This window comes from Cygnus olor, chromosome 19, assembly GCF_009769625.2.
Source record: "Cygnus olor isolate bCygOlo1 chromosome 19, bCygOlo1.pri.v2, whole genome shotgun sequence".
NCBI lineage: Eukaryota > Metazoa > Chordata > Aves > Anseriformes > Anatidae > Cygnus > Cygnus olor.
Window position 1 is genome coordinate 8,758,017 of NC_049187.1, and position 22,866 is coordinate 8,780,882.

General features: G+C 49.3%; 3 protein-coding genes across 4 annotated transcripts; 2 read left to right on the top strand and 1 right to left on the bottom strand.

Annotated features, from left to right (window-relative positions):
* The first annotated feature begins 1,359 nt into the window (after window positions 1-1,359).
* Window positions 1,360-18,825, top strand: PPP1R26 (protein phosphatase 1 regulatory subunit 26). 2 transcript variants are annotated; one of them, XM_040531041.1, is made up of 4 exons: window positions 1,360-2,019; window positions 2,120-4,937; window positions 8,100-12,212; window positions 16,745-18,825. In XM_040531041.1, exons 3-4 carry the CDS (start codon window positions 8,161-8,163, stop codon window positions 16,791-16,793), a joined length of 4,101 nt encoding a protein of 1,366 aa, XP_040386975.1. In that variant the 5' UTR covers window positions 1,360-2,019; window positions 2,120-4,937; window positions 8,100-8,160; the 3' UTR covers window positions 16,794-18,825. The 2 variants fall into 2 exon arrangements, with proteins under 2 accessions (XP_040386975.1, XP_040386976.1); XM_040531042.1 differs by lacking the exons at window positions 1,360-2,019; window positions 2,120-4,937 and adding exons at window positions 6,225-6,260; window positions 6,389-6,450.
* C19H9orf116 (chromosome 19 C9orf116 homolog) lies at window positions 18,627-20,262 on the bottom strand. Its single transcript, XM_040531071.1, has 3 exons — window positions 19,836-20,262; window positions 19,679-19,751; window positions 18,627-19,081 (listed from the first exon to the last, which is right to left on the bottom strand). The coding sequence occupies exons 1-3, from the start codon at window positions 19,913-19,915 to the stop codon at window positions 18,896-18,898; spliced, it is 339 nt and encodes a 112-aa protein (XP_040387005.1). The 5' UTR covers window positions 19,916-20,262; the 3' UTR covers window positions 18,627-18,895.
* MRPS2 (mitochondrial ribosomal protein S2) lies at window positions 20,041-21,803 on the top strand. The gene is made up of 4 exons (XM_040531069.1): window positions 20,041-20,083; window positions 20,218-20,298; window positions 20,423-20,552; window positions 20,894-21,803. Exons 1-4 carry the CDS (start codon window positions 20,056-20,058, stop codon window positions 21,435-21,437), a joined length of 783 nt encoding a protein of 260 aa, XP_040387003.1. The 5' UTR covers window positions 20,041-20,055; the 3' UTR covers window positions 21,438-21,803.
* Window positions 21,804-22,866: the final 1,063 nt, after the last annotated feature.

Sequence of the window (22,866 nt, forward strand, 5' to 3'; positions counted from 1 at the left end):
TGCTGCTCGATGGCTTGGCACCAGCCTTCAGCACTCAACTCCAACCGCTCGTTCCCAAGAGGGTGCTGGATGAGGTGGAAAGGGACCTATCGTGGCTCCAGCTCTACCTTGGCAGCCCCGGGGAGCAAGGCACGTGTTGGAGAAGCAGGAGGGTGCTGCTGCAAGCACACAGAGCTGGCCTGAGGACTGCGATTACCCAGGAGCTAAAATACAACCCCCTGCAAACTGCTGGGGTGAGAGCTGCGTGTGCTCAGCCTGCGGCCCCAGGAGGGGCGGCCTGCGGTCCCGGAGGTGGCTGCGACCAGCAGAAAGCCCTGGGTTCCTGCCGCTGAGCACCCACAGCGTGGGTCCTGCTCCGTGGGTGCCGCAGGGGCTTCTCAGGCTCACCGCCAAGCTCTGCGAGGTGCCAGGGCTGGAGGCGGCCGGTGGCACCGTGACACCCAACGGGCACAAGCGGAATTGTGACGAGGGCAGGATGCTGCTGGCACTGCCTCCCAGGACAGGCCACCGAGCTCGACAGAAAGGCTTGTGTAAAGGAAATTTGGGAGCCCATATGGCATATTTCCATGCTTGTAAACAGGAAAAAGGTCTCATTTCACACCTAGGTAGGAATGAGCCGAAACCATTACAAGATTCTAGTTCCAGAATATAAGGGAGGTGCCATCACTTCACAATTGTACAGCTCTCCACCATATGATACAGAGTTTATTTGTAAGGGTTTCAGTCAAACTTCTTGGCACCACATCGTACTTCTCGGGTTGTCTCCTCATGCCAGACACCCAGGAGTTACTATGGAAAGGGGTCATCTTCAAAACCAGGCAGTTGTGCACCCTGGAGACCTTCAGCTGCATTTTAATGGTCAGTAACGAACGGGAAGTTCGCCGGATTTGACTCAAAACCACTAAACACATTCTGTCACCATGCCTCTGTGCTATACTTTCTACCGGATGTGTTTCACAGAGCCAGTGGGTCTCTATAAAAAAATAAAATACAAATCTGACATGCAAGGTTGATTTACTACAACGGAGGCTGCTGAGGCAAGACAGAGAGGAGCCTCCTGTGGCTGTGGGAGCTGTGCTGGCTCCTCCGAGAGTTGGACCCCAGCCCTCCACCAGCCCCTGATGCCATTTCCCCGGCAGCATCAGCCCTGCTGCTACGGCTGCTCACTGCGCTCGGAGGGTAAATAGAAATGTTCAATATCCAGCGCCGCTGGCTGGCAGCTTTCACAGGCATCTCTATTCCTTTTTTTTTCTAAATTAGATCTTTCTATTATAACTTCAAGGCCTCATGAGTCTCCTTGGCATTTATTAAATAACAACTAAACTCTTCAATTTGCCATGTTACTACATGATGCAGTTGTACTCCATCTGATGCGCCGCCTGCGGTCAGACTGAAGGGGCTGAACCAAGGGGGGGACGCAGGAGCGGGGCCAGCACCACTGCCCTGGGATGTGCTCGCAGCACAATCAAATTCATGCAAGAGGGAAGCAGGTGCTCAAGCCCCACCTGAGCCCTGTTTTGAACCAGAGAGAAGCAGCCCACTCAATTTATTTAAAGCCAATGCTTGCACTGCTTTTTTTTTTTTTTGCCAGAAGTTTTGGACCTCCTGAAGCTCGGTGTAGCCTCCTGATATGTGGACCCCAAATACTGGCTGAGCTCAAGGTTCAGACCATGCTCACTCCACATCCTTTCCCCCACTTTGCTTCCACCAAAAACTTAAAGGTCCCGGCAGGATTTTACTATTAAATTGGTTTTAAATTGGATTGGTTTCGCCCCGAAACTCAACGGCACGCTTGGTGAGTTCACAACTGCCACCAGCAGAGGAAAAGGTTTGAAGAACCTGAGGCTATCGATTTCCCCCACGTCCTAGACGTGGCTGTGCCCTTGGCTGGCATCGGATGTGACTCACATCCCAGCGAAACAGCAGCTCAGCAATCCCTAGTGTTCGAACACGGCTCCACGTGAGGACTGTAATTGGCCTTGAAGCCACAGGTTTCCCGACAACAGGAACATCTGCGAGGTGAGTCCTTTTTTTCTTATTATTTTGTTTTTAATCTTGTCCTTTCTCGTTCTGGAGAAAAAAAAAAAAAAAAAAGGCATCACCTGAACTCTGTTTTCAGCCTTGATAACCCACAGCAGCTTTCGCCTCTAATGTGTCCGGAGCCACCTATAATGAGAGCCTGTTCCTACCCCCTGCAATAAACTGCAAATGGGATGAGCAGATCCTGAGGTCAGGGAAGATGTTTCATTTTGAAAACATGAACGTTTCCCTGCCATCCCAGCCGTCCTAACAAGGGGTCCAATTAGCGTTTGTGACTTTGTCATCCATCCACCAGGGACGTGTGGATGGGGACCACTGCTCTCATTTCCACAAAGATCATGGATCAGGAAGACAAATCATCCCTAATGGGACCTCGGGGAGAGGCTCCGTTTTTATTTCAAGTGAAAGGATGCACATGGAGGCCAACTTGTTCTGCAGGGCCATAAAATGCCACCGCCGCCAGTGACAGCAGTGCTCGACAGCAGTGCTCTCCAGCAGCAGCCAGCCTCCCTCCCCTCCGAGCAACTGCATGTGCACAAGCACATTTATCAGGCTTCTGGCCATAGCTTTGACTTTAATTTTATTTTTAAAGTGCATTCACATGCAAATTGACTTGGCCTGGGAGGATACATGAATACAAGAGCCCTTTCTTTCCTTTGGAGTGGCATTAGGAGGAACACGGTGAAAAGAGCAAAGTTTCCTCACCTCCAGGCTGCAATTCTGCAGCTAAGGAAAAGCATGTTCATTGTTTTCTTCTGCACACAGATGCTGGCTGTGCTGTTTTCAGCAGTTTCGTTCAAGCGAGCCATTTCAGAATATAAAAGCTTAGTGCATATCCAGGAAAAAAAAAAAAAAACAGCTGTTTTATTTATTGTAAGAGCAGGAGATAAATTAAGATAACTGTGCATGACCGTTTGAAACGTGGTCCTGTCCCATGTCCTGAATAAAAGCAGGATCAGACCTGGTCTGGTAGGTAAGGGACTCCTGGGGGGGGAAAAAAAGAAAAGGAAAAAAAAAGATTAGCATGTGAGATTGGAGTCTAGGAAAGAGCACAATTCCTTCTGCCTCAGGCTGAAAATCTGCATGCTCCCCAAAAGAAGCACCTTTAGGGTGAAAGCAGACAGAAAACCTTCCACAGCACGTGGCATACGCCAGCCCCACATCTTGTGATGTATTGCTGCAGATTGAGCACAAAAACATCAAAAAAGCCTTGCAGCAAAGAGCTGCAGCATCCAGCACCTGCCCTGCACCTGTGCCAGGGACAGGGCAGGCTCAGCCTGGGAGCAACACCAGCTCCAGCAACACCTCTTTCTGCAAGGACATAATGGATTCACCTTGGAGCCGAGCTAAACTCTCGCTGATGTGTAACACCACATCAGGAAACTGTCCCCTAACTCCGAGTTAAACTTCTCCTGAGTTGCAGGGCTGCGATGTGCTGTCAAAGCTGCAGCAGAAGTGGCAGTGTCAGTCACTGTGCTAATGCAAAGAGCCTAGAGCTTTGAATGGAGTGACACGGAAAATGATTGTGTGATACACCTACGAAGGGCAACGGGCCCTGACATCCACCACATTCTTGTGCATTGGGAATAATTCCTTTTACCTCGGAGGAGCCCAGCGGGATGGGAGCACAGTGTCTAGTCTGCACGGCCACAAGCTGCCACCCTCTTCGTTCTGGGACCCTTTGTACCTGCTGTTCCCCACTGCTGTTCGCTTGATGTTTCATCACCTGAGCATTTTCCCTGTGATTTCAGCAACACCCAGCCAAAAGATGCCAGCTTCACCTGTACTATCAAAGGTATTCAAGCACCATGACTATAAAATGCACTGGCAAAATGAAAACAGGCAGCGCCTGGGGTTAAGGTGCCAACTTTATTATTTAACAGAAAATAAGAATGGAAGTGCTTGTGAAGACGTAGAAACCAAGAGCTATGAGTGATCCTGCAGTTTTTAGTGAAGGAGCAGGTTGAAATGGGTGTCCCATAAGGGAGGATTCTGGTGCTTTGGGATCTGTAATGCCGTCGGCATGGACATGGCTCTGCAGGGAGGGAACAGTCATGGGTGGGTCAGGACGGCCGTAACCCCAGAAAGCACAGGGGTTTTCCAGGGGGTAACCTGTACTTGTAGCAGAAAGTTTCTGGAAAGAAAATAAACAAATAAAACAGGCTTTGGCTCTTATAACCGGTTTGAGCATTGCATCCCAAACTTTAGGTTTGGGACAGCAAGTGGCATGCTTTGCTGATGTTTTAAGTCTTTCCTCCCTCTGTCGGCTCCCTTCGCGCCCCGAAGGAAGCGCTGCGAGTTCTCCTCGTCCTGCGGGCAGCACTTTGCAGCCCATGGCGACACACACCCCACACGCGTGTTTTCATCCCCGGGGACCCCACCACGCGTGTTTTCAGCTCACTGGACGAGGTACGAGGCCCACACCTCGCCCTGACCCCACCGCGGTGCTTCAGCAGGCCCCGGCCCCACCGGGACCGGCCGCCCCCTTCTCCTCCTCCCCCCGCAGCAGACCCATGACGAGGGCTCCAGCCTCTTTCCTGCGGGCCCGGCCGTGCCTCCCTTTGTGCCCCGGCGGCGGGGCCGCCCCGACCCGGTGCTGCCCGGTGCTGCCCGGCCCGGTCCCCGCCGTCCCCTCAGCGAGGACCGGCGGCCTCCGAGGGCCCGGTCCGGCCGCCCCCGCCTCCCCGGCGGAGCCCTGCGGCGCATGCCTCCCTCTCCCCGGGGGCAGGGAAGGAAGCGCCGCCCGCCCCTGCACCAAGCGCGGCGGGCAGCGGCCGCTCGGAGCTCGGGAACGGGGCGCAACGGAGCGGCTGCGACCGGCCCGGGGAAGCCGCCGGGACGCCGCTGCCTGTCCCCCACCCCCGTCCCCGCCTCGGTCACACCCGCGGCGGCAGCAGGTGAGGGCCCGGGGTCGGGCGGAGGAGAAGGAGGAGGCGGCGGGGCCGAAGCCGAGGCCGAGCCCGGCTGAGGGCGGCGGAAGGCGGGAAGGGGGAGCCATGGCGGCGCCGCTCGGCCCGGCCTGCCGCGGGCACGGGGAGGGAGGGAGGGAGGGGGCGCCCCGCGCAGGCGGCTCCGCTGGCCCCGGGGGGTGGCTGGTGGTGTCCCCTGGCTGCTAATGGGGGGCCCCCCAGCCCCAGTGGGTGCCCTCGCGGTGTGGGGCTTCTTCATGTCCCCTCATGTTCTTCTGGGGGCGGCCGGAGTGGGGGGTGGCTCCTCACGCCCTCCCCTGGGTGCCCCCCCGGTGGGTGTCGCGGTGGGTGGGTGTCCCCTCGTGTCCCCTCACGCCCTCAGTGGGTGTCCCTGTGTGTCCCCTCACACACACCCTTTGGGATGTTCCCTCACGCCATCTGTGGGTGCCCCCCAGCTGGGTGTCCCCTCACACAGCAGCCCCTGTGGGTGTCCCGGTGGGTGGGTGTCCCCTCATGTCCTCCACACCCTCTGTGGCTGTCCCTGTGTGTCCCCTCACGCACAGCCTTCAGGATGTCCCCTCACGCTGTCTGTGGGTGCCCCTCAGCTGGGTGTCCCCTCACATAGCAGCCCCCATGGGTGTCCCGGTGGGTGGGTCCCCCATCATGTCCCCCACACCCTCGGTGGGTATCCCTGTGTGTCCCCTCACGCACAGCCTCTGGGACATCCGCTCACACCCTCCGTGGGTGTCCCTCAAAGCCACCTCACGGTGGGCAGGACCCCCCCACAACCCTCAGTTGTCCCCGCTGTGGGTGCAGAGCCCCCCAGGAGGCAGTGGGTGCTGGGCTGGTGACAGGCCTGCTGCCATCTCCTCGCCTGCCCCTTGCACCGTCCTTCCCCTTCTCCTGCCCCCAGAGGGGAAACTGAGGCACGGAGTTGGGGGACATGGAGAAATTATGAGGGATGTGACACCTTGGTTGGGGGGGCTTTGGGCAGCCTGGGCTGGTGGGGTCATGCCAAGGCAGGGGGTGGCACTGGGTGGGCTCCGAGGGCTGTCCCAGCCCAAACCAGGCTGCGATTCCATGAATTGTGCCTGAGAGAGGGTTTTCACCAGGGTGAGGAAGGAGCAGCAAGGTTGTCCCCATCAGCCATGGCTGGAGAGCAACAAAGTTGTCCCCATCGGCCGTGGCTGGGGTTCAGCATCCCTTCCTAGCCCCAAGCATCATGGTGCATTACCTGTAGCCACAATAACCATCGTGTTTTCTCTCCAATGGCAGTCATATTTCGTCAGTAGAGGTGGTAAATAAATACAGGTGTTATTAACGCGCGTCCCTTTGATTTACCAGTGCACAGCTGACTCTCAGCAGCTGCCACTAGGGTGTTGGCCATGGCCCGAAGGGGTGGTGTGAAAGTTAGTCTCAGTGCTGTGTAATGTTTGTAGTGCCACAGCCATCCAAGTGTGGGATAATGAAGACGTTTGCCCCTTCTCTGGAAACTGTGGAAGTAGGTTAATAGGAAATATGCTTTTTTTAAAAAAAAAAAAGATTATGAAGCTGTAATCTTAAGTATGCTAATTGCATTTCTTCAGGATAATTAGGTATTCTAATTTCTAGAAGAAAAACCGTCTTTAATTTATCATTGCCCCAGTGGATGTGTTGGAGACTGTTTTAGAAAATTTGTGTTCATTCACATTTTTCTAAAAGTTTCAGTTGTGACCTGCATCACAGCAGGCTTCTCAGCTGCTTCTGTGAGACGCTTCCCAGGGTAGCTCGTGGCTTTGTATGTGAAAGGCTGGGAGGGCTTGGATTTTATTGGCGAGTGTAGAGCAGAAGTAAATCTAAACTATCTTCAGTTGACTGAAAAGGTGGAATTTAAACAGCGTGTCATGTTGCTCCAAGTACCAACCATCAAGCAAGGATGTTCTTGATCACTACACTTAAAATTTTAATTCTGCAAGACTGATGTTTTGAAACTAATTAATACTGAGGAATAGAAAACCAGCAATGGACGTCCAGAGCCAAAGGTTTGGGTTAAAATGCGTTAAGATGCTAAGATGTTCTTCGGCAGAAAATCAGCGAGTGAAAAGGCAAAACGTTACCAGCCGTGTTTTCAGAGCTAACCACCCTGTGGATGTTGTGTAAGGCATGTTCAGGGTGACTCTGCCTCGGTCAGTAAGATTTCAAGAATATTCTAGTCTCCCAACAAGATGGCAATAAAACTGGTCCCGGAGCACAGGTCCCAGAATACTTTTGACACAAGCATTTGTCATGTTGTACTACAGTCGGTGTTGGAGCGCTGTGCTCTTTTTTAAAGTGATAAAGCGTTGTCATCCCTGGTTGTCTGTTACCTTTTTCTTAGTAGCAAATACATTTATAAGTTTTAAGGAGTTATAACCATAGTCATTCGTTAAAATATTAAGAATGATAGTTGTTTAAAATATTGTTAAATGTTATTTAATCTAATAAATTCTCTAAAATACTTATTGCAACTGATTAATTTGAAACCAAAGCTAGAGAATAATGGACAAGAGTAAAGCTGGAGAGAATTCGGAGGTAAAAGCATATCTGTAGGCTGGTAGAGTGCGGTGCCACATTGCCATTGGAACTTGCTGAGTTTGCAGGGGAGACGGTGTATCGGGCTTGTAGAAGAGCCCTACTGCAGTATTTTATTTTAATGGGGACTGCTGTATGTCTTGTGCCAGCCAGGTATTGTTTTCATCCCACCAAACAATGCTGCAGGTGAAACCTTCTGCCCCTGAGGGACCACGTGGAAGTTCTGTTTGGGGTGTCAGTTGTTCTGTCAACGATTTTTTTCACTGTCCCACAAAACAGGCCTTGCTCAGTTTGGGGTTTATAATATAATACTGCTCTCGCAAATTCCTGAAGATTTGCGTTTACCAAAAGGTTTTATCCTGCAGTGAGGTCAGAATGGTTTCTCTCTCGGGGTTATTACGGTATAGCATGTTTCAGGAAGAAATAGGTTCCCTTTCTTTCTCCTCGAGCTGCCCAAGTTCCTCTGCTGTATGTGTTTAATACCCAGCCAGAACTAATAAAAGCTGTCCTGGGTTTACAGTTCCTACTACCGAGTGTTATTACATATCTAACTTCTGAAAAGTTCCAAGTAATAAAATATTTTCTTCTTTTTTATCGTAGGATGGAAAAGAGACCAGTCTGAAAAACGCCTCCTTCGTGGACTTTGCTGTTGCCTGCTAGAATGTTCCTTATGAATGCTTCTCCCTTGGTAGCTCTTCAAACACAATGGGAGTCCTTTGGGCCAGCAAGGAATTGTAGATACCCTGTTTGCTTCTCTGAATCCGAAGGGAACGTCACTAGAACCTCTGTAAGCGCGAAAGTTCAGATGATCATAAACGGCCTGCAAAGTCAAGAGTCTCCCCTGGGTATGAACAATGAGTATGATTGTATTATGCAGAAGAAACAAAAGGGAGAAAAGGGCACCGGTAATAGGGTCGCATCCAGCACCACTTTGCTGCGGAAGCATCCTAAATATACCGAGCGTGGTTGTCCTGCTGGTTCAGACGACACTGAAGTGGAAGTGAATGTGGGATTTGAGACTCTCTTGCTCGATTCTGATAGTGACGACTCTGTTGACCGAGGTATAGAAGAAGCCATTCAAGAGTACTTGAAAGCAAAAAGCAAAAGTGACCAGTCGTTACAGAGGAATGCAGAGTGCTCTGAAAATATAAGCAGAGACAAAAGGTTTAAGAGACAGTTCTCCCAGAACAAAATGTCTAGTGACCTGCTACCTGTGAAATTTAAAGCAGAGATGCTCTCTGAAGAGTACCTTTCTGACCAGCTGGGACTTGGTAAAAGGCTACAGCCTGCTTCCCCTCAAAGCATCAGCAGTGATGATTCCTTTGAACAAAGCATACAAGCTGAAATAGTGCAGTTCTTGAATGAGAAAAAGCAGCAAGAAATTAGCAAGTGTGTAATCGGGGAGGATAAAAAAGATTCCCAGGTGAGGTCTGTCCTAAAAAGCAACAAACAACCGACAAACAAAACAAATTGTGGTGCTATGAAGCAAGATTGTAACGCGCTCCTCTTGAGACACCATCCCAAGCTACGGAAAACCAGCACGCAGTCCAAGTGTCTGAAGGCTAAAATCCAGGAAGAGCCCGGTGATTTCAACCGAGTGAACCGAGCGTACCTAGAAATGGCCACTGCCAGCCAGCCCTGGTTAATGCAGCAAAATAAAGAAAGTGGAGCTCATTACTGGGAAACTAGGGGAGCGCTTCTGAATGAGAGCATGCACGCCTCTGACTCGAGTAGCGATGATGGTATTGAAGAAGCCATTCAGCTTTACCAGCTAGAGAAGATCAGGAAGGAGGCAGGTCACCCAACGGGCTCTGTCCTTTTGCAAAGGGAGCAATTTGACGCAAAGGGGATAGCCGACATTTCTGCAAGCCTGACAATTAGCTCAGCAAAAAGTGCCTCACCAGAACTCCATAAGAACCCTATCAGCAACAAAAGAAAAGAGATTAATTCGAAGTCAACAGAATTAGAAAGCACCAGCAATGAATTTAACAAGCTGTTTAAACCACTGAAAAAAGCCAGACACTTTGTACCTCCGGAAAACAAGATTGCTGCTTGTGAGCTCACACTGCAGGCCTCTTGCAGGGCAGACACATCTGCAGAACTCATGTGTGCAGAAGCTATCCTTGATATTTCCAAAACAATCATGCCATCCCAAATGGGAAGTGACAACAGATCGCTCACTACGGACTCCTTCTTTTCTCCCCAGATTCTCTCATCCTCCCAGTGTGAAAGTGACAACAGCCTCGTGGACAGTGATGATAGCATAGAGCAAGAAATCAGGGCTTTTTTGGCTCTGAAAGCTCAGTCGGAAAGCCTCGTAACAAAGCCTTCCAGCCTGTCACACTCGATCCAGATGCCTTTGCCATCTGATCAAAACAGCCTCACTGGTACTCTCGAGCCTTCTCTTCCCAAAACACTGAAGCTATCACTGAGTCGTAAAAGGAGACTTAAAAGGGAAGGCAGAATAGTGAAACAAGATGCATCAAAAGCACCTGAACTGCTGGGGACGGGATTTTTCCAGCCGGATACCTATTCAAAATCTCCTCTGCTCCACGAGGGGTGTGCCCCGAGCAGCCCTGAAGAACTCTGTGATGCCCGGAGGCTCGACAGCAATGAGACTACCCAGCAGCAGCTGATCTCTTCTGAGCTGTGCGCATCTGCTGACAAATACGTGGCCTTGGATTCTGTAAATCCTTTTTTGCAGGTTCAGAGCGGTGCGAGAAAGCTTATGAAAAATACCACCCAAACTCAAGAGAGAGACGGTTCAGCTGATGAGAGCAGTTCTCTGGATAGTGATGAGGACCTTGATAGTGCCATCAAGGACCTTTTACGGTCTAAAAGAAAATTAAAGAAGAAGTCTAAGGAGCAGAAATCTCAATGCAAGAAGAGAGTTAGGTTTACCGAGACAGACGCTCAGCTGCTGGATGAATTTAGTAGCCTCCAACAAAATGAGTGGAAATGTAAAAATCCTGTGCTACTGAAAAGTTGCCTGTCAAAATCTAGAAAAGCTGTGAAAGAGAATGCAATCAGAAATCCTCCAGACAACATAAATGTCAAAGTTTCAAATGAAAGGCCAGAAACCGTTAAGAACTTAGAGTTTGATTTACAGCTTAAAAAAGGATATAAACCCGAACCAATTTCAAACCAGAATAACCTGCGGGTAGCTAAGAATAAAAAATGTACTTTCACAGCTGCATCAGACGCTGATGATAGCAGTTCAGTGGATAGCGACGACAGCATTGAACAAGAAATCAGGAAGTTTTTGGCAGAAAAAGCTAAAGACTCTGCAAGCAATTCAGAGATGCAGAGAGATGATGCAACTCTAGACCTATTGAGGGTGACCAAACAAACTGCTAATAAAGGAAAAGCAAAGCAACAGCCAGTTGAAAATGAGGTTGGCCTCTTGCTGGGCCAGAGTAAAAAGACTAAGGTGTCCCAGCAAGCCAACGAGTTGAAGAACTCTCAGAGAACGGAAGGGAAAAGTGCAATGTTACTTGACAGTGAGAAAGCTGCTCCCTCGGTGGAGAACGTTTATCTTCATACTACTGGTCAGTCAAAAGCTAAACAAGGAATGGGGGGGGTTAAAGGTGGTGCTGCTGGTGAGTTACCTGGAAACGCAACAGGTAAAAAGGACATCCCTAACAAAGAACCTGTGCAGAAAACACTTCCAGCTAAAAACAGCAAAAATGAAGGTTGTAAAGTACGAAAAGTGGCTAATGCGAAATCTCGATCTAAAAGAAAGAACACCTTTCACTTAAAAATTTCGAGTAAATTTATCGCGGGTCTCAAGTACGCTCGGGAAAGGAAGAAATCCATGCTTTTGATGAAAAAGCAAAAAGCAGAGCAGGCGCTCAGCCAGAGCAGTGCATTAGGAATGGAGGTAGATTCCCAGGATACGGACGTACTTAAGCAGGGAAGAGAAGCCTCCCAGCCAAAAGGTGAATTTAGCGGGGAGAATAAGGCAGCAATAAAAGAATCCAGTTCTTCTCAGAAGCTCGCTGTGGGAGCGTCAGGTCCCCATGTAGCAGAAAGCTGTGAAAGACTGGGGGCTGCTCCTTTGTATATCACAGAGGAAGCTGAGGGTTGCCAAAAGGCTGCCACTGCAGGAGACCACTCAGATTCACAATCGAGTCTCCCCTCGCAGGAACGGAGCGTGGCAGCAGTAACAGCAGATAAGGCTTGCAGAGGAACATCCAAAGCTGAGAACAGAGAGATATGTATGAAGGAAGGAGATATCCACAAAGACAGCTGGGCAGGTTTGAATTTAGGTCCCCCTCTCCCACAACACGCTATGGCAGCAGTAAAAGCTGATAAAGTTAGTGGAGAGACGTGTCAGGAGAGTATACGTGTGTGCAGTAATGGAGAGAATAACCAGCAGGACAGCGTGTCAGACCCAAGTTCAGGTTGCCCGCTGCAGGAACTAACTGTAACAACAGTAACAGCGGATAAAACTAGTCGAGGAGCATGCGTGGATAACAGTGTGCACGCGTGCGTTAAGAAGGAAGAAGTTCTCCACCAGGACAGTGACAGGCAGGAAGAATTTCAGGTATCCAGATCCAGATTGGAAGGAAAGCTGCCCGCCCTGCAGAATAGGGAAGCTGATTGTGAACTGGACCAAGGGCAGGAAGTTCTAGACAAAAGCTGTGCAAAATTTACTGACGTACCCGCAGGGGACTGCCCAGATTCCCTCTTGAAAATAAAGGTTTCAGATATGTAAGTACACTTTTTTTTTCCCCACAATAACAGTATTTTTAGAAAATAACTGTCGTTATAATTATCTTGATAAAACTTGAGACATGAAAGGAGAGGTGGTGGGAGAGGCTGATATACGTATATCACATACACACTAATGTGAAAAAGGCATCTATTTAACAGGGATGTCACAGATAAACATACTTAGGTTTTGTAGAATTTTGTAAATTATTTAAAGCGCTCTAAGGAAATATTTTTTATAATGATTTTTAGGGCTTACATGACTACAGGATACTGTAGTTACTGTAGATAAGATGATGCTGGCTGATCATGCTTTAAATTATGAGGCCTCTAATCATATATTAAAAGGAAACCTGTTTGCGCGCAGAACATACTTGGCAATCTGTTGAGAGATCCTAGGAAAACACAGCATTTAATACGAGTGCTGTGCGTCGGAAGCAGACTATCTGACATTCGTTTACATTCGAGTTGCCTTAGGACAATCCTTTGTAGTGGTTTTACGCGCGGGTCTCAGCTCTCCCACCCCGAGGACTGTTGGGTGAGCTCGCTGAGCAGAATTCCGGCGGCGGCGGTGCAGCTGTGGGTGCGCAGATCCGGCCGTGAAGATCCAAACGCAGATCCAGGTAAACAAAGTGGGTCAGTCTGTCCACACGGCCTGTGTAAGGCGATCTCAGCAGCCGCTGAAAGTACCTTTCGAATGCTGAAAACCTCCTGCTAGCAGGTGATTCAAAGCACAATTGAAGTTGAAAGAAAGTGAAGGAGCATGTCTACTTAGACAACACGATTTCTGTGGATTTCACTACTTACGTACTCGTGGGCCTGCAAGGCTGAAACCATTTCCTCGTTGCTCTCGAGTCCAGTTCTGATGCCCTGCAGTTACCCAGAGATGGGGTTTGATTTTTCCGAATGAACTTTCTTCGATCGAGTGCCCTTACTTTCCTTTTTCAAAAGTGGTTTCTAAAATGTTACGTTTCTGTGAACTTTTTTCATTTACAATTTTTGTGCAATAGAGCAAAGCTAGGTTTGCTGTAGGAAGTTCCTAACGTAAACGCCAAGGATATTTTCAGCACTGTTCTTTCATACTGATAGAGTTCTCTCTGCCTCTCTTTCCAGCACCCGGAATAAAGCAATTTTTCACTACTGTCTTTTTATTTGTACTGACTTTAAATGACATTGAAGTAGTGCGTTCATATCACAATAAAAGTGTCCCCACACCGGTATCACTGAAAAATCCGAAAGGGGTGAATTTAAGCTGTTGGCTGGTTCTTTCATTTTCGTTTGTGTGTAGTGAAGTCCTTTGAGTAGTCCGTTCTTGCATCTTGTCCTGTGAATTGACTCAATATTCTCTTTATCCAGTCTTCTGCAGAACTTCTCTCAGCCAAGCTACCATTTAGCGTCACTTGGTTTCTTAATCACTTCAGCAGTCTTCCTGGAGGCTGGCCTTAACGTCGCAAAACGGAGCAAAAGCAGTCAAGAACGGATCCAGTATCGCTTAGTGTCCCCAGATGTGATTGCATTTGCAGAATATTGGCAAACTGCAGCGTAGCATAGAGTAGAAAAAGTAACCGTGGCTTGTAGAGAAATAAAGAACATCCTTTGTGTGTTTTTACTGTTGTGCAGTTACATTTTAAACACGTCTGTAGTGGTCACTTGACGTTTCTTACTGTCTGGCCACCTTTTTGTAGTCCTTGGGCTGGTTGGTTGGCTTAAGAGATCAGTATGCTAGGTCATTTCATTTTTGTGGTAGGATACCTTGGGAAAGTGTTTTTTACTTAGCTCACGTGCCTGCACTAAGTCTACACGGGCATGTATTTTTGTCTGCCTTGGATCGGTTGCAGGATTTAGGCCTTTTGTTTGGAATAGGTAAATAGGCTGGTATTTTAAAATAGAAGTTTTCAGAGTACCTTGCTTTAAAAGGATTAAACTGTGCTTAATAGAGATGATGGAAGCACTATGTACTGTTTGTATGAAATAAGCTGAATGTTTCTCCTCAAAATTTTCAGTAAATCACCATTTAAGATTTAAAAGGTGTCTTGTGCCCCTGTCAATGTGTCTGTGTGCTCAGTACTACTCGTGAACTGATTCACTTCCAGTTAAGATGCAATTCCGATTACCTTGTGCTTTAAATAAAAGCTAATTTCAAACAGCACTTTTTTAAAATTGATAAACTTGATTTGTATATAGGAAATGGTGTACATTGATAAGTTTATAATGTTTAATAAATGGGGTTCTGACCATGGACCGTGAAACCAGAGTGCTCCTATGGTTTGTTCTCATCATCAGTAGTGAGCAGTGTTTTTGTGTCACAGCTTTTCCCTCCTGTCCAAAGACGCAATTAACTTCTGCCGGTAACGCTTCTGAGTGAAGGATGTCTCCTGCAAAGTCGGTCACGGCATTTGCGTCAGCTGAGCCTGGGAACAGGATCTCAGTTCATCTGCTGCTCTCGCTTCTTGCATCCTGCTGTCCTCAGCCGCCAGCAACCCGAGACCGTAATCCCCTGTGACAATAGCTTGTGCTTTCCTCGGGACTGAGGCAGAATCCACATCCTAAAATATGCGACTATCTAAGGGAATGTTCTTAAAAAAGGCAGAAGGAGAATGTACAAAATATATAGGTGTAAAAAAAAAAAAGTGCATGTTCTTGGAGATGAGAAGGGTGCTTGCAATCCTAGCGAAACTCTAAGCAGTTTTGTTTCCTGGCGCTTATGGTCAAGAAGTGGAGTCTCTCTATGCTTGCCGCTCTCCCTTAGCAGCACGAGGGGTTCCTCCCTCCCTCGGAGGCATTGTTCAGCAGGTGAGACCTGTGCCTCAGGTGGAAAGCACTCCGTGTGGGACTGCGTGGCATCCTCATAGCACAGCTGCAGCCCCCAGAATTTGAACGAGATCCTTTCTGTCATAGCAGTGAGTCCAGGAGCCCCTGATGGTGTGGGGAGAGAATGAGCGTGTTTTCATGCTCCCCCGGGGCACGCTGCAACACCCAGCCCTGGAGTTCTCCCGGGAGGCAGGGAGACTGAGCTCGTCTGCGGGCTGGGAGGGAAAAAATCGCACGGGGCTGAGTCTCCGTGGATGCGGTACTGAAATGGATGAGGGTTTTTTTTCCCTTCCTATTGATACCGATTATAAGAGGCAGCCAACTGCAGAGCAGGCAGAGGCCGTGCGCCCCCCGACCCTTTTTTGGCATCCCCAGTGACAGCTGCAAGGCACTGGTTGAGTGCCCAGAACAAACCTCCTCCTCCCGTGATTTCGGCCCTCCCAGGGAATTAATTTCATCCTCTATCTATGGCAGTATGCACATGGGGCCATGAACTCAGCTCTAATCAAGAAAGTAAAGAGGTTACTTTTTAAATGACTGCTGTTTTTGTTTTTTAATGCTTAATTACTTTTTCATTCAAAGCGTAAATCTAATTTGGATGTTTAGTTACCAAACTGCTTATTGTGGCTACTGGTAACTTACAGCACCCCGAAAGCAATACCAGAGTTCTCAGATAAACCTGTGCTCATTCAGGACTTTGAAAACGAGTACATTGTTTTATTTTTATCACAGCAACTATATTTTTCTGTGCCCCAGGAAAAGCAATCTTCAAGGATCCTCAGGGGACCACGAGGACTACCTTCATTTTATATAAGCAGTTCTTTGCTGCTATTTTAGGAACGTGTAGCTGCTTTTTTAAAAGGAAGAAACAGACCACCTCTGCCACCATTTCCTTTGTTAGTGTCTATGTTGGTTGGTTGAAGTTTTTCAGACCTCTGAGAACTGCAGTTTGCCCTGGTTTGACAGCGCAGCCTCAGGTGATTTTAGCTGCAAATTTGGAAACCTTGTTTTCGAAATAAAAAGTAGAAAGAGCCTTTCAGGTAAATTCTCTGTGGTAAAATGTGTCAGTGTCATCTTTAGAATGGTATTTTCAATTTGTGCAGGTATTGCTAAAAAAAATGTAAGTGTATTGGGCCTCTGAACACCTAAACAAACAGGTCAGTATATCTTACGCCCGCAAAAGCAGGGAAATGTGAGAGAGTAGAAACAGGGAAAGTACATCTTTGAACAAACAGAAGTGCTTAAGTGAGGATACAGCAGAATCCAGAGAAATAGAGCATGCAGAAGGGATGAGGAGCTGCGAACTTGTGTAGCCTTGAGCAAATCCACGTGCAGAGGCACATCTCGGGGCTGGCTGCAGCTGAAGCCTGCATAGTGCTCCCTTCTCAGCTGACCTCAGAGGAAGTGAATTGGGTAGCTTTAGCCCCCCACGTTTCGGGATACAGATTATATGAGGGTGATGCAAGGCACACAGCGTGCAGAACTGGTTTCAGTTCAGGAACAAAAAGGGGAGTAATTAAGGCAAGGAAGAAAAGAGGTGGGTGTTTCCAGATCAACTATGAAAAGAGGTAGAAAACAGGCGACAAAAGCCACTAAATTTATATTTCAAGAGGTAGCTTCATCCGTAAATTATTCCACCTGCAGAAAAATCTGTGGATAAAAATATGTGTAAAATTGTCACAACTGTTTGTATTAATTCTGCCCTTCATTTTTCATTTCAGGAGAAGAAAGGGAAGTTATGAGAAACCCGAGGCATTGTCTAGAGTCTAGCAGAGGAATAGCAGTGAGTGCTAGAGGGTTGCTTATTTATTTTCATGTGTTAAATGTTAAAAAAGTTAACTTTTCAGGTCCATTTCTATGCTCAGTATGTTTACTTGTTCAAATCTGTGGGTGTTTTTTCAGCTATTGTCTTTGAGATACCCAAATTAATTGCAGTGTATGACTGGGATTGTTTGGTAGCCTTGATTAAAATCTTGCTGGTGGATTCTTTGAATCTTTGAATGTTAAAAAAAAAAAAAAAAAAAAAAAAAAAAGTACAGGCTCGGTGACATGCTGTTTGGTTTTGAACTTCATGTTCTTGGACTTCTGATTTTTACTTAGTCACTTTAACTAAACAAATAGTTTACCTTACCCTTACCTAACAAATGTATTTAAATTTATCATCTTGTCATGCTTCCTAAATGGTTAATAAGACTATATAAAAATGACACAAATATTTATAACAAATGAAGAATATCTTTGCTGTGGTACCAGCACATATTATACTGTTGTTTTTTTTTGGCTATCAGCTGGAATAGTATTATGCTTCTTTTTTATATATACTATCACTATGTTTAACTGGTAAGGTCAGAGATTCTCATCCATAAAGAGGCTAGTTTCTCTTCAAAAGTAGTTTTTAAGTAAAATATGATACGGTGTTCCTTTTAGTGCAGGTACTGGATAAATGATGCAGTTTCTCCGTCTATGTAACTACAGTTGTTGCAAGAAAACTTAGGAAAGTGTTTTTTTTTCCTCTGGATTAGTTGTCTTTTTCTCAATAATTTCTTAAGGCGTTGTAGTTTTGACAGATAAGAAAGATGAACATGCTGTCTGCGAGAAACCATTGAACATCCAAAGGCTTAATACATACCTCTGGAAAACATGCATTTTGGTTATTCATTAAATAGTACAGAAATGGTTTTTAAAAAATCTTATTTATTAATGATTTATGATATATGAGCCCAGAGTTTAAAGGATTAAAGAGTTTATTAAAGAATTAATTTAAAGAGTTAGAGAGAAAAGGTTAAGGGAATGTATTTTTTGTAATGTATGTCATTCTACTATTTCTAAGTATATGCTGCCTATAAATTAAATAGAATGTTTCATGAGCTATTTAAATGTCATTTAATCACATTCAGTATTTATAAACTAAGGTATTATTTCTAGTAAAATTCATTCCATAAGTTAGTGATTTTCATCTCGCACCAAAGTTGCTGCATGTGTTTTTCCGACCCAACTACTGAATTCAGCTTTGATAACATGGATTTAACTTTCTTTTCGCCCACAGCTAAATTTGTGGCCTGAACTAGTTAGGAGTCCTATTTAAAAAAATACATACAAGAGTTTGGAGTTGGGGGGATCACTTCTAGAAATGTACTGCTACCTTTAACCTGTTAATTTTGTAGCTATTTTGTCATGTTGTAATAGCAAGCCTTATGTTACTAAGCTTTTATTCCTATGTTCTGGAGAAAAAAATCTCATTAAATTCTAACTTATGTGTTTAATAGTGTGAACATGTGTGTTAATCTGTTGCTGCTTATTGTGCCATATGATTTTTTTTGACAGTTTATAGTGTTTTACTGCCCTTGGGGACAACAACTACAATTTTCAGCATTGCTTAAGTGCTGTATATTCCTCGCAGCAGACACAATGCTAATGCCATGGAAGCCAGTGATCAGAGAGAAGTAATTGTCCCTTCCCTGCTTATCTTAGCAGAGAATCAATATTGGGTGAGCAACAAAGCCCATCTAAGAATAATAGCTGCGTGGCGGAGCAGCATGGCCTGGGACACCTGGTAGCAGCCACAGCATTCCTGTATACTCACGGGCGTTCAGAACAACATTATTTTCCTGCATGTGTTTCTTTATTAAGACAACAGCTCCGAAACAGCAGATTAAGTTTAGGACTCTCTCAACACTGTGGTTGTCATACCGGGTTGCTTACCCACTTAATTCCCTGCGCACAGCCTACGTTTCTGCTGTGACAACAGATTTAAGGTAAGGTCAGTGCTGTTCTTTGCCTGCTTATTTTTTGTAGGGGATGTTTATTTTTTTACCTATGCAGCCAGCACTAAACTGAAGTGGCTTGGTATTGTAGCTGCTGCTGCCACAGCTCTAACAGTGCGACGGCCTGCTGGCGTTGTAGCTGGGATGGAAGTTGAGGGTGTCATAGGGGGTGATGAAGTTGTCTGGGCCGGTGACGTGGCTCTTCTCCAGGTAGGTGTTGAGCCCGTTATTTCTGTACATGCCGCACTGCGCCAGAGCGTTCGAAAACGTGTGTGAGGTGACGTGCAAGGTGGTCTGTGGGAAGGAGAAACGGGAGAAAGGAGATGATTTAAGTGCCAACATCAGCAGTACCTGCAATTTGCACAAGTCTGGACAAAACTGTAAGGGTTCTTCATCTCAATGCACCTCAAGGAGTTCATTGTCAGGGATGTTGCAGACAACAGGGGGTTGAGACGGCTCGGAGCTGCTGGGTCTGCCAGTGGCTGCCGAATGCCATCTCTGAGATGTGGCCACCAACACCTCCTACACCCAGCTGCTTTCTGCAGGAGGGAGGTTTGCTCTGCGTCGGCATGAAAGCTCTTACGGAGGGCACGGACCCCTGAGGAAGAAAATGAACCCAGCACCAGCAGCGTGGTGTCGTTAGCCGCAGACCCTTGGGAAGCTCCAGCTCAGCGTGCCAGCACCAGCTCTCTCTTCCACCCACACTGGGGGGCTTTGTGAACTGGGGGGGGGGGGGGGGGGGCTTTGCGAGCCATAGCAGGGCCCCATTTCTTGCGTCTGTGCCCCTCTGCCTTGGGAGGGAGACAAAAGCCCCCCCAAGAGGCCCAAGGGGAGGCCGGGACCCGTTGGAGCCAACCGGGGTCCCAGGGAACGGCTCAGGCTCGCACCTACCGGCACCTCGTGCACCGTGGGGGCTCTGCTCCCGTAGGCCTGGCTGCTGGTCCGGTACAGGGGGTGCGGCTGCCTGCGGGGGGGACACAGCGCATCAAACCGGGCCGGGACCGGGGGGGGTTGGGGCCGGGGGTTTTGGGGCAGGAGCTGCGCTCACCGGGAGCCGGCGGGGTGCTGGAGGCCCCCGCGGTACCGGGAGTCGGGGCCGGGGCCTCCCGGGGCGTCCGGACGGGACATGGGGACCGGGGGGGGGGGGTTCGGGGGAGACCGGGAGGGACAGGGAGGGACCGGAGGGGGGGCAGCGGCACGGGGGGGTCGTGGGGCGGGGGAAGCGGAAGGCTCCACTCCTCTTCCTCTTCCTCCCGCGGGCTCGGATCATGGCGGTGCCGCGGATCCTGTGGGCAGGTGAGGGGTCGGGCTGTGCCCAGCCGTGCCGAGCCGTGCCGTGCTAAACCGAGCCGAGCCGTGCTAAACCGAGCCGTGCCGAGCTATACCGAGCCGTGCCCGGCGGTATGACCGCTCTGCTTCTCTCCCCGCAGCAGCCCCCCGGCTCTACAGCAGCCTCCCAGCCCCGGTGCCAGCCCCAGCCCCGGCCCCAGCAGCCCGTTCCCCCGGTCCCGGTGAGTGCTGCCGAGCCCCGGCCCCTTCCCCCGGCCCGGCCCTGCCCTGCCCCGGGGCTTTCCTCTGGCCCCTGTCAGCGCAGGAGGGAGGGAGCGATGGTTGGGGTTTTTGTCCTTCTCCCAGGTGCGGATGACAGGCTGCTCACCGAGCCTCTCAGCCAGCCCGACTTCTTCAACGTGAAGGAGCTCTTCTCCCTGAAAGATCTCTTCAATGCCCGGGTGCACCTGGGGCACAAAAAGGGATGCCGGCATAGGTGAGTGACCCGTCTCGTGATCCGGCACTTGTTCACATCAGGAGCGTTTCCACAGTCTACCCAAGCCTTTGGAGGTGGCACCAAGCCAGGCAGGGGCTGGGGCAGCGTGCAGAGCCTCAAGTTTCCATCTGGTCACGTTTACTGCCCTACAAAAGCACAGGGACCCTGAGCTGAGCAGGTGTCAGACCCACAGCCCCTCTGCACCCAGGCGGGACAGACACGGATGGATGCTGCAAACCAGGGAGCTGCAGAGAGCAGCTGGGAGTTGGGGTGTGGAGTCAGAAACTTCTGCTCGATGTAGCCCCACGTCCCCATGCGTCGCCCGCCCTCTGCCCCCGCAGGTTCATGGAGCCCTACATCTTCGGCTGCCGCCTGGATCAGGACATCATCGACTTGGACCAGACGATGGATCATCTCCAGCTGGCCCTCAACTTCACCGCCCACATCGCCTACCGCAAGGGCATCATCCTCTTCGTCAGCCGCAACCGCCAGTTCTGCCACCTGGTCGAGAGCACGGCGCGGGAGTGCGGGGAGTACGCGCACACGCGCTACTGGCAGGGCGGCCTGCTCACCAACGCCCACATCCAGTTCGGGTCCGGCGTCCGCCTGCCCGACCTCCTCATCTTTCTCAGCAGCCTCAACAACGTCTTCGAGCCCCATGTGGCCATCCGGGATGCTGCCAAGATGAACATCCCCACGGTGGGGGTGGTGGACACAAACTGTAACCCCTGCCTCATCACCTACCCCATCCCTGGGAACGATGACAGCCCCACCGCCATGGAGCTCTACTGCAAGCTCTTCAAGATGACCATCATTCGTGCAAAGGATTACAGGAAGCAGAGGGAGGTCTTCCACGAGCTCCAGAGCAAAGCGGAAGGCAATTAGAGCAGCTTCGTGCTGGCCGAGGGACAGGCGTGACTGTGCCCAGCAGTGTGGCGCAGCTCCCAGCTGGAGACAAGGGTCCTGCTCTGCTCCCATGGGTGCTGCACCCACAGCATCGCTCTGGTCCTGCACCCAGAGCACCAGCTTTAAGCAGAGCAGTGCTGAGGGACGTCTCCAGCTCAGAAACAATTTGGCTGGAGCGTTCCGAGGGGAGACGGAGCAGGGCCAGTCTCAGCTCTGTCCTTGTTTGGCCCTGTTGCAAGGAGGCACATCTCTCCTGAGGCTGTCCTGTTCCCGAGCTAATGGTCTGGCATGAAACCACGCGTATCGTGCACCTCTTTATGTGACAAATAAAGGGCTTTGATCCTTTTTCTTTCTTCCCGTTACATGCGACGGTGGGGAAATCTCTGGCAAACGTTCATGCTCACAGGATGGGGGGACAAAGCGCTGCGGGTGCTCCATCCTGGGGACCCTCAGAGGGCAGGGGGCTGTGCAAGGCCAGCCTGTGCATCACAGGGGTGTCGGGCCCCTTGGCGTCAAGCATCCACCACAACAGGCTGATGAAAAGAAATAAAAGGTTTCCCTTTTTCCCAAAGAAAAGGGAAGCCCAGCCTCTAACATGCCCCATGCCTCTATGGGGGCCCTAGTGCAGTCCCGCAGCGTGGGGGTCGGGCACAGGGAGGGGAAGAGATGCCGGGGAAGGGTCCCCATGTCCCGGTGTCCCCATGAGAGTAACGACAGCAATAAAGCTGCTGATGTATTTTGTGACCCTGCTGATGAGTGGGAACCCGACCTTTTGGATGCCTCTTTCCTTTCTTTCCAGAAGAAGGTGACAATTTGTAGCTCTTTCACCAACGCTTGAGACAAAGCGGGGGTTAATTTGTATAATTACCTAAACATGCTTTTCTGCCACTCAGGTAATTTTTTATGAATTCTTTTACCTTTTTATAGTGCCAAACTTAATAAATATGTAACCATTTGTGAGGAGTGGAGAAAGCTAAACTAAGTATATGGTCTTAAGTGTGCCTTCCTGCCTTCCTTCTTGAGATGTACTGCTCTCTGCGACTGCCTGAGAGGGGAGAAGCTGTGGGGAGCTGGGGTCAGCCTCTTCTCACAGGTAACTAGTGATAGGACTGGAGGGAATGGCCGCAGTTTGTGCCGGGGAGGTTCAGGTTGGAAATGAGGAGACATTTCTCCTCAGAAAGGGCGGTCAGCCGTTGGGACGGGTTGCCCAGGGAGGTGGAGGAGTCACCGTCCCTGGGGGTGTTTAAGGAGAGGTTGGATGTGGTGCTTGGGGACATGGTTTAGTGGTGGTACTGGCGGTGGGGGGACGGCTGGACCAGCTGATCTTGGAGGCCTTTCCCAGCCCTAACGACTGCGGCTCCATGTCCCCGTGTCCTTTAGGGGACGCCCCCCCGCCTTGCGCCCTCCG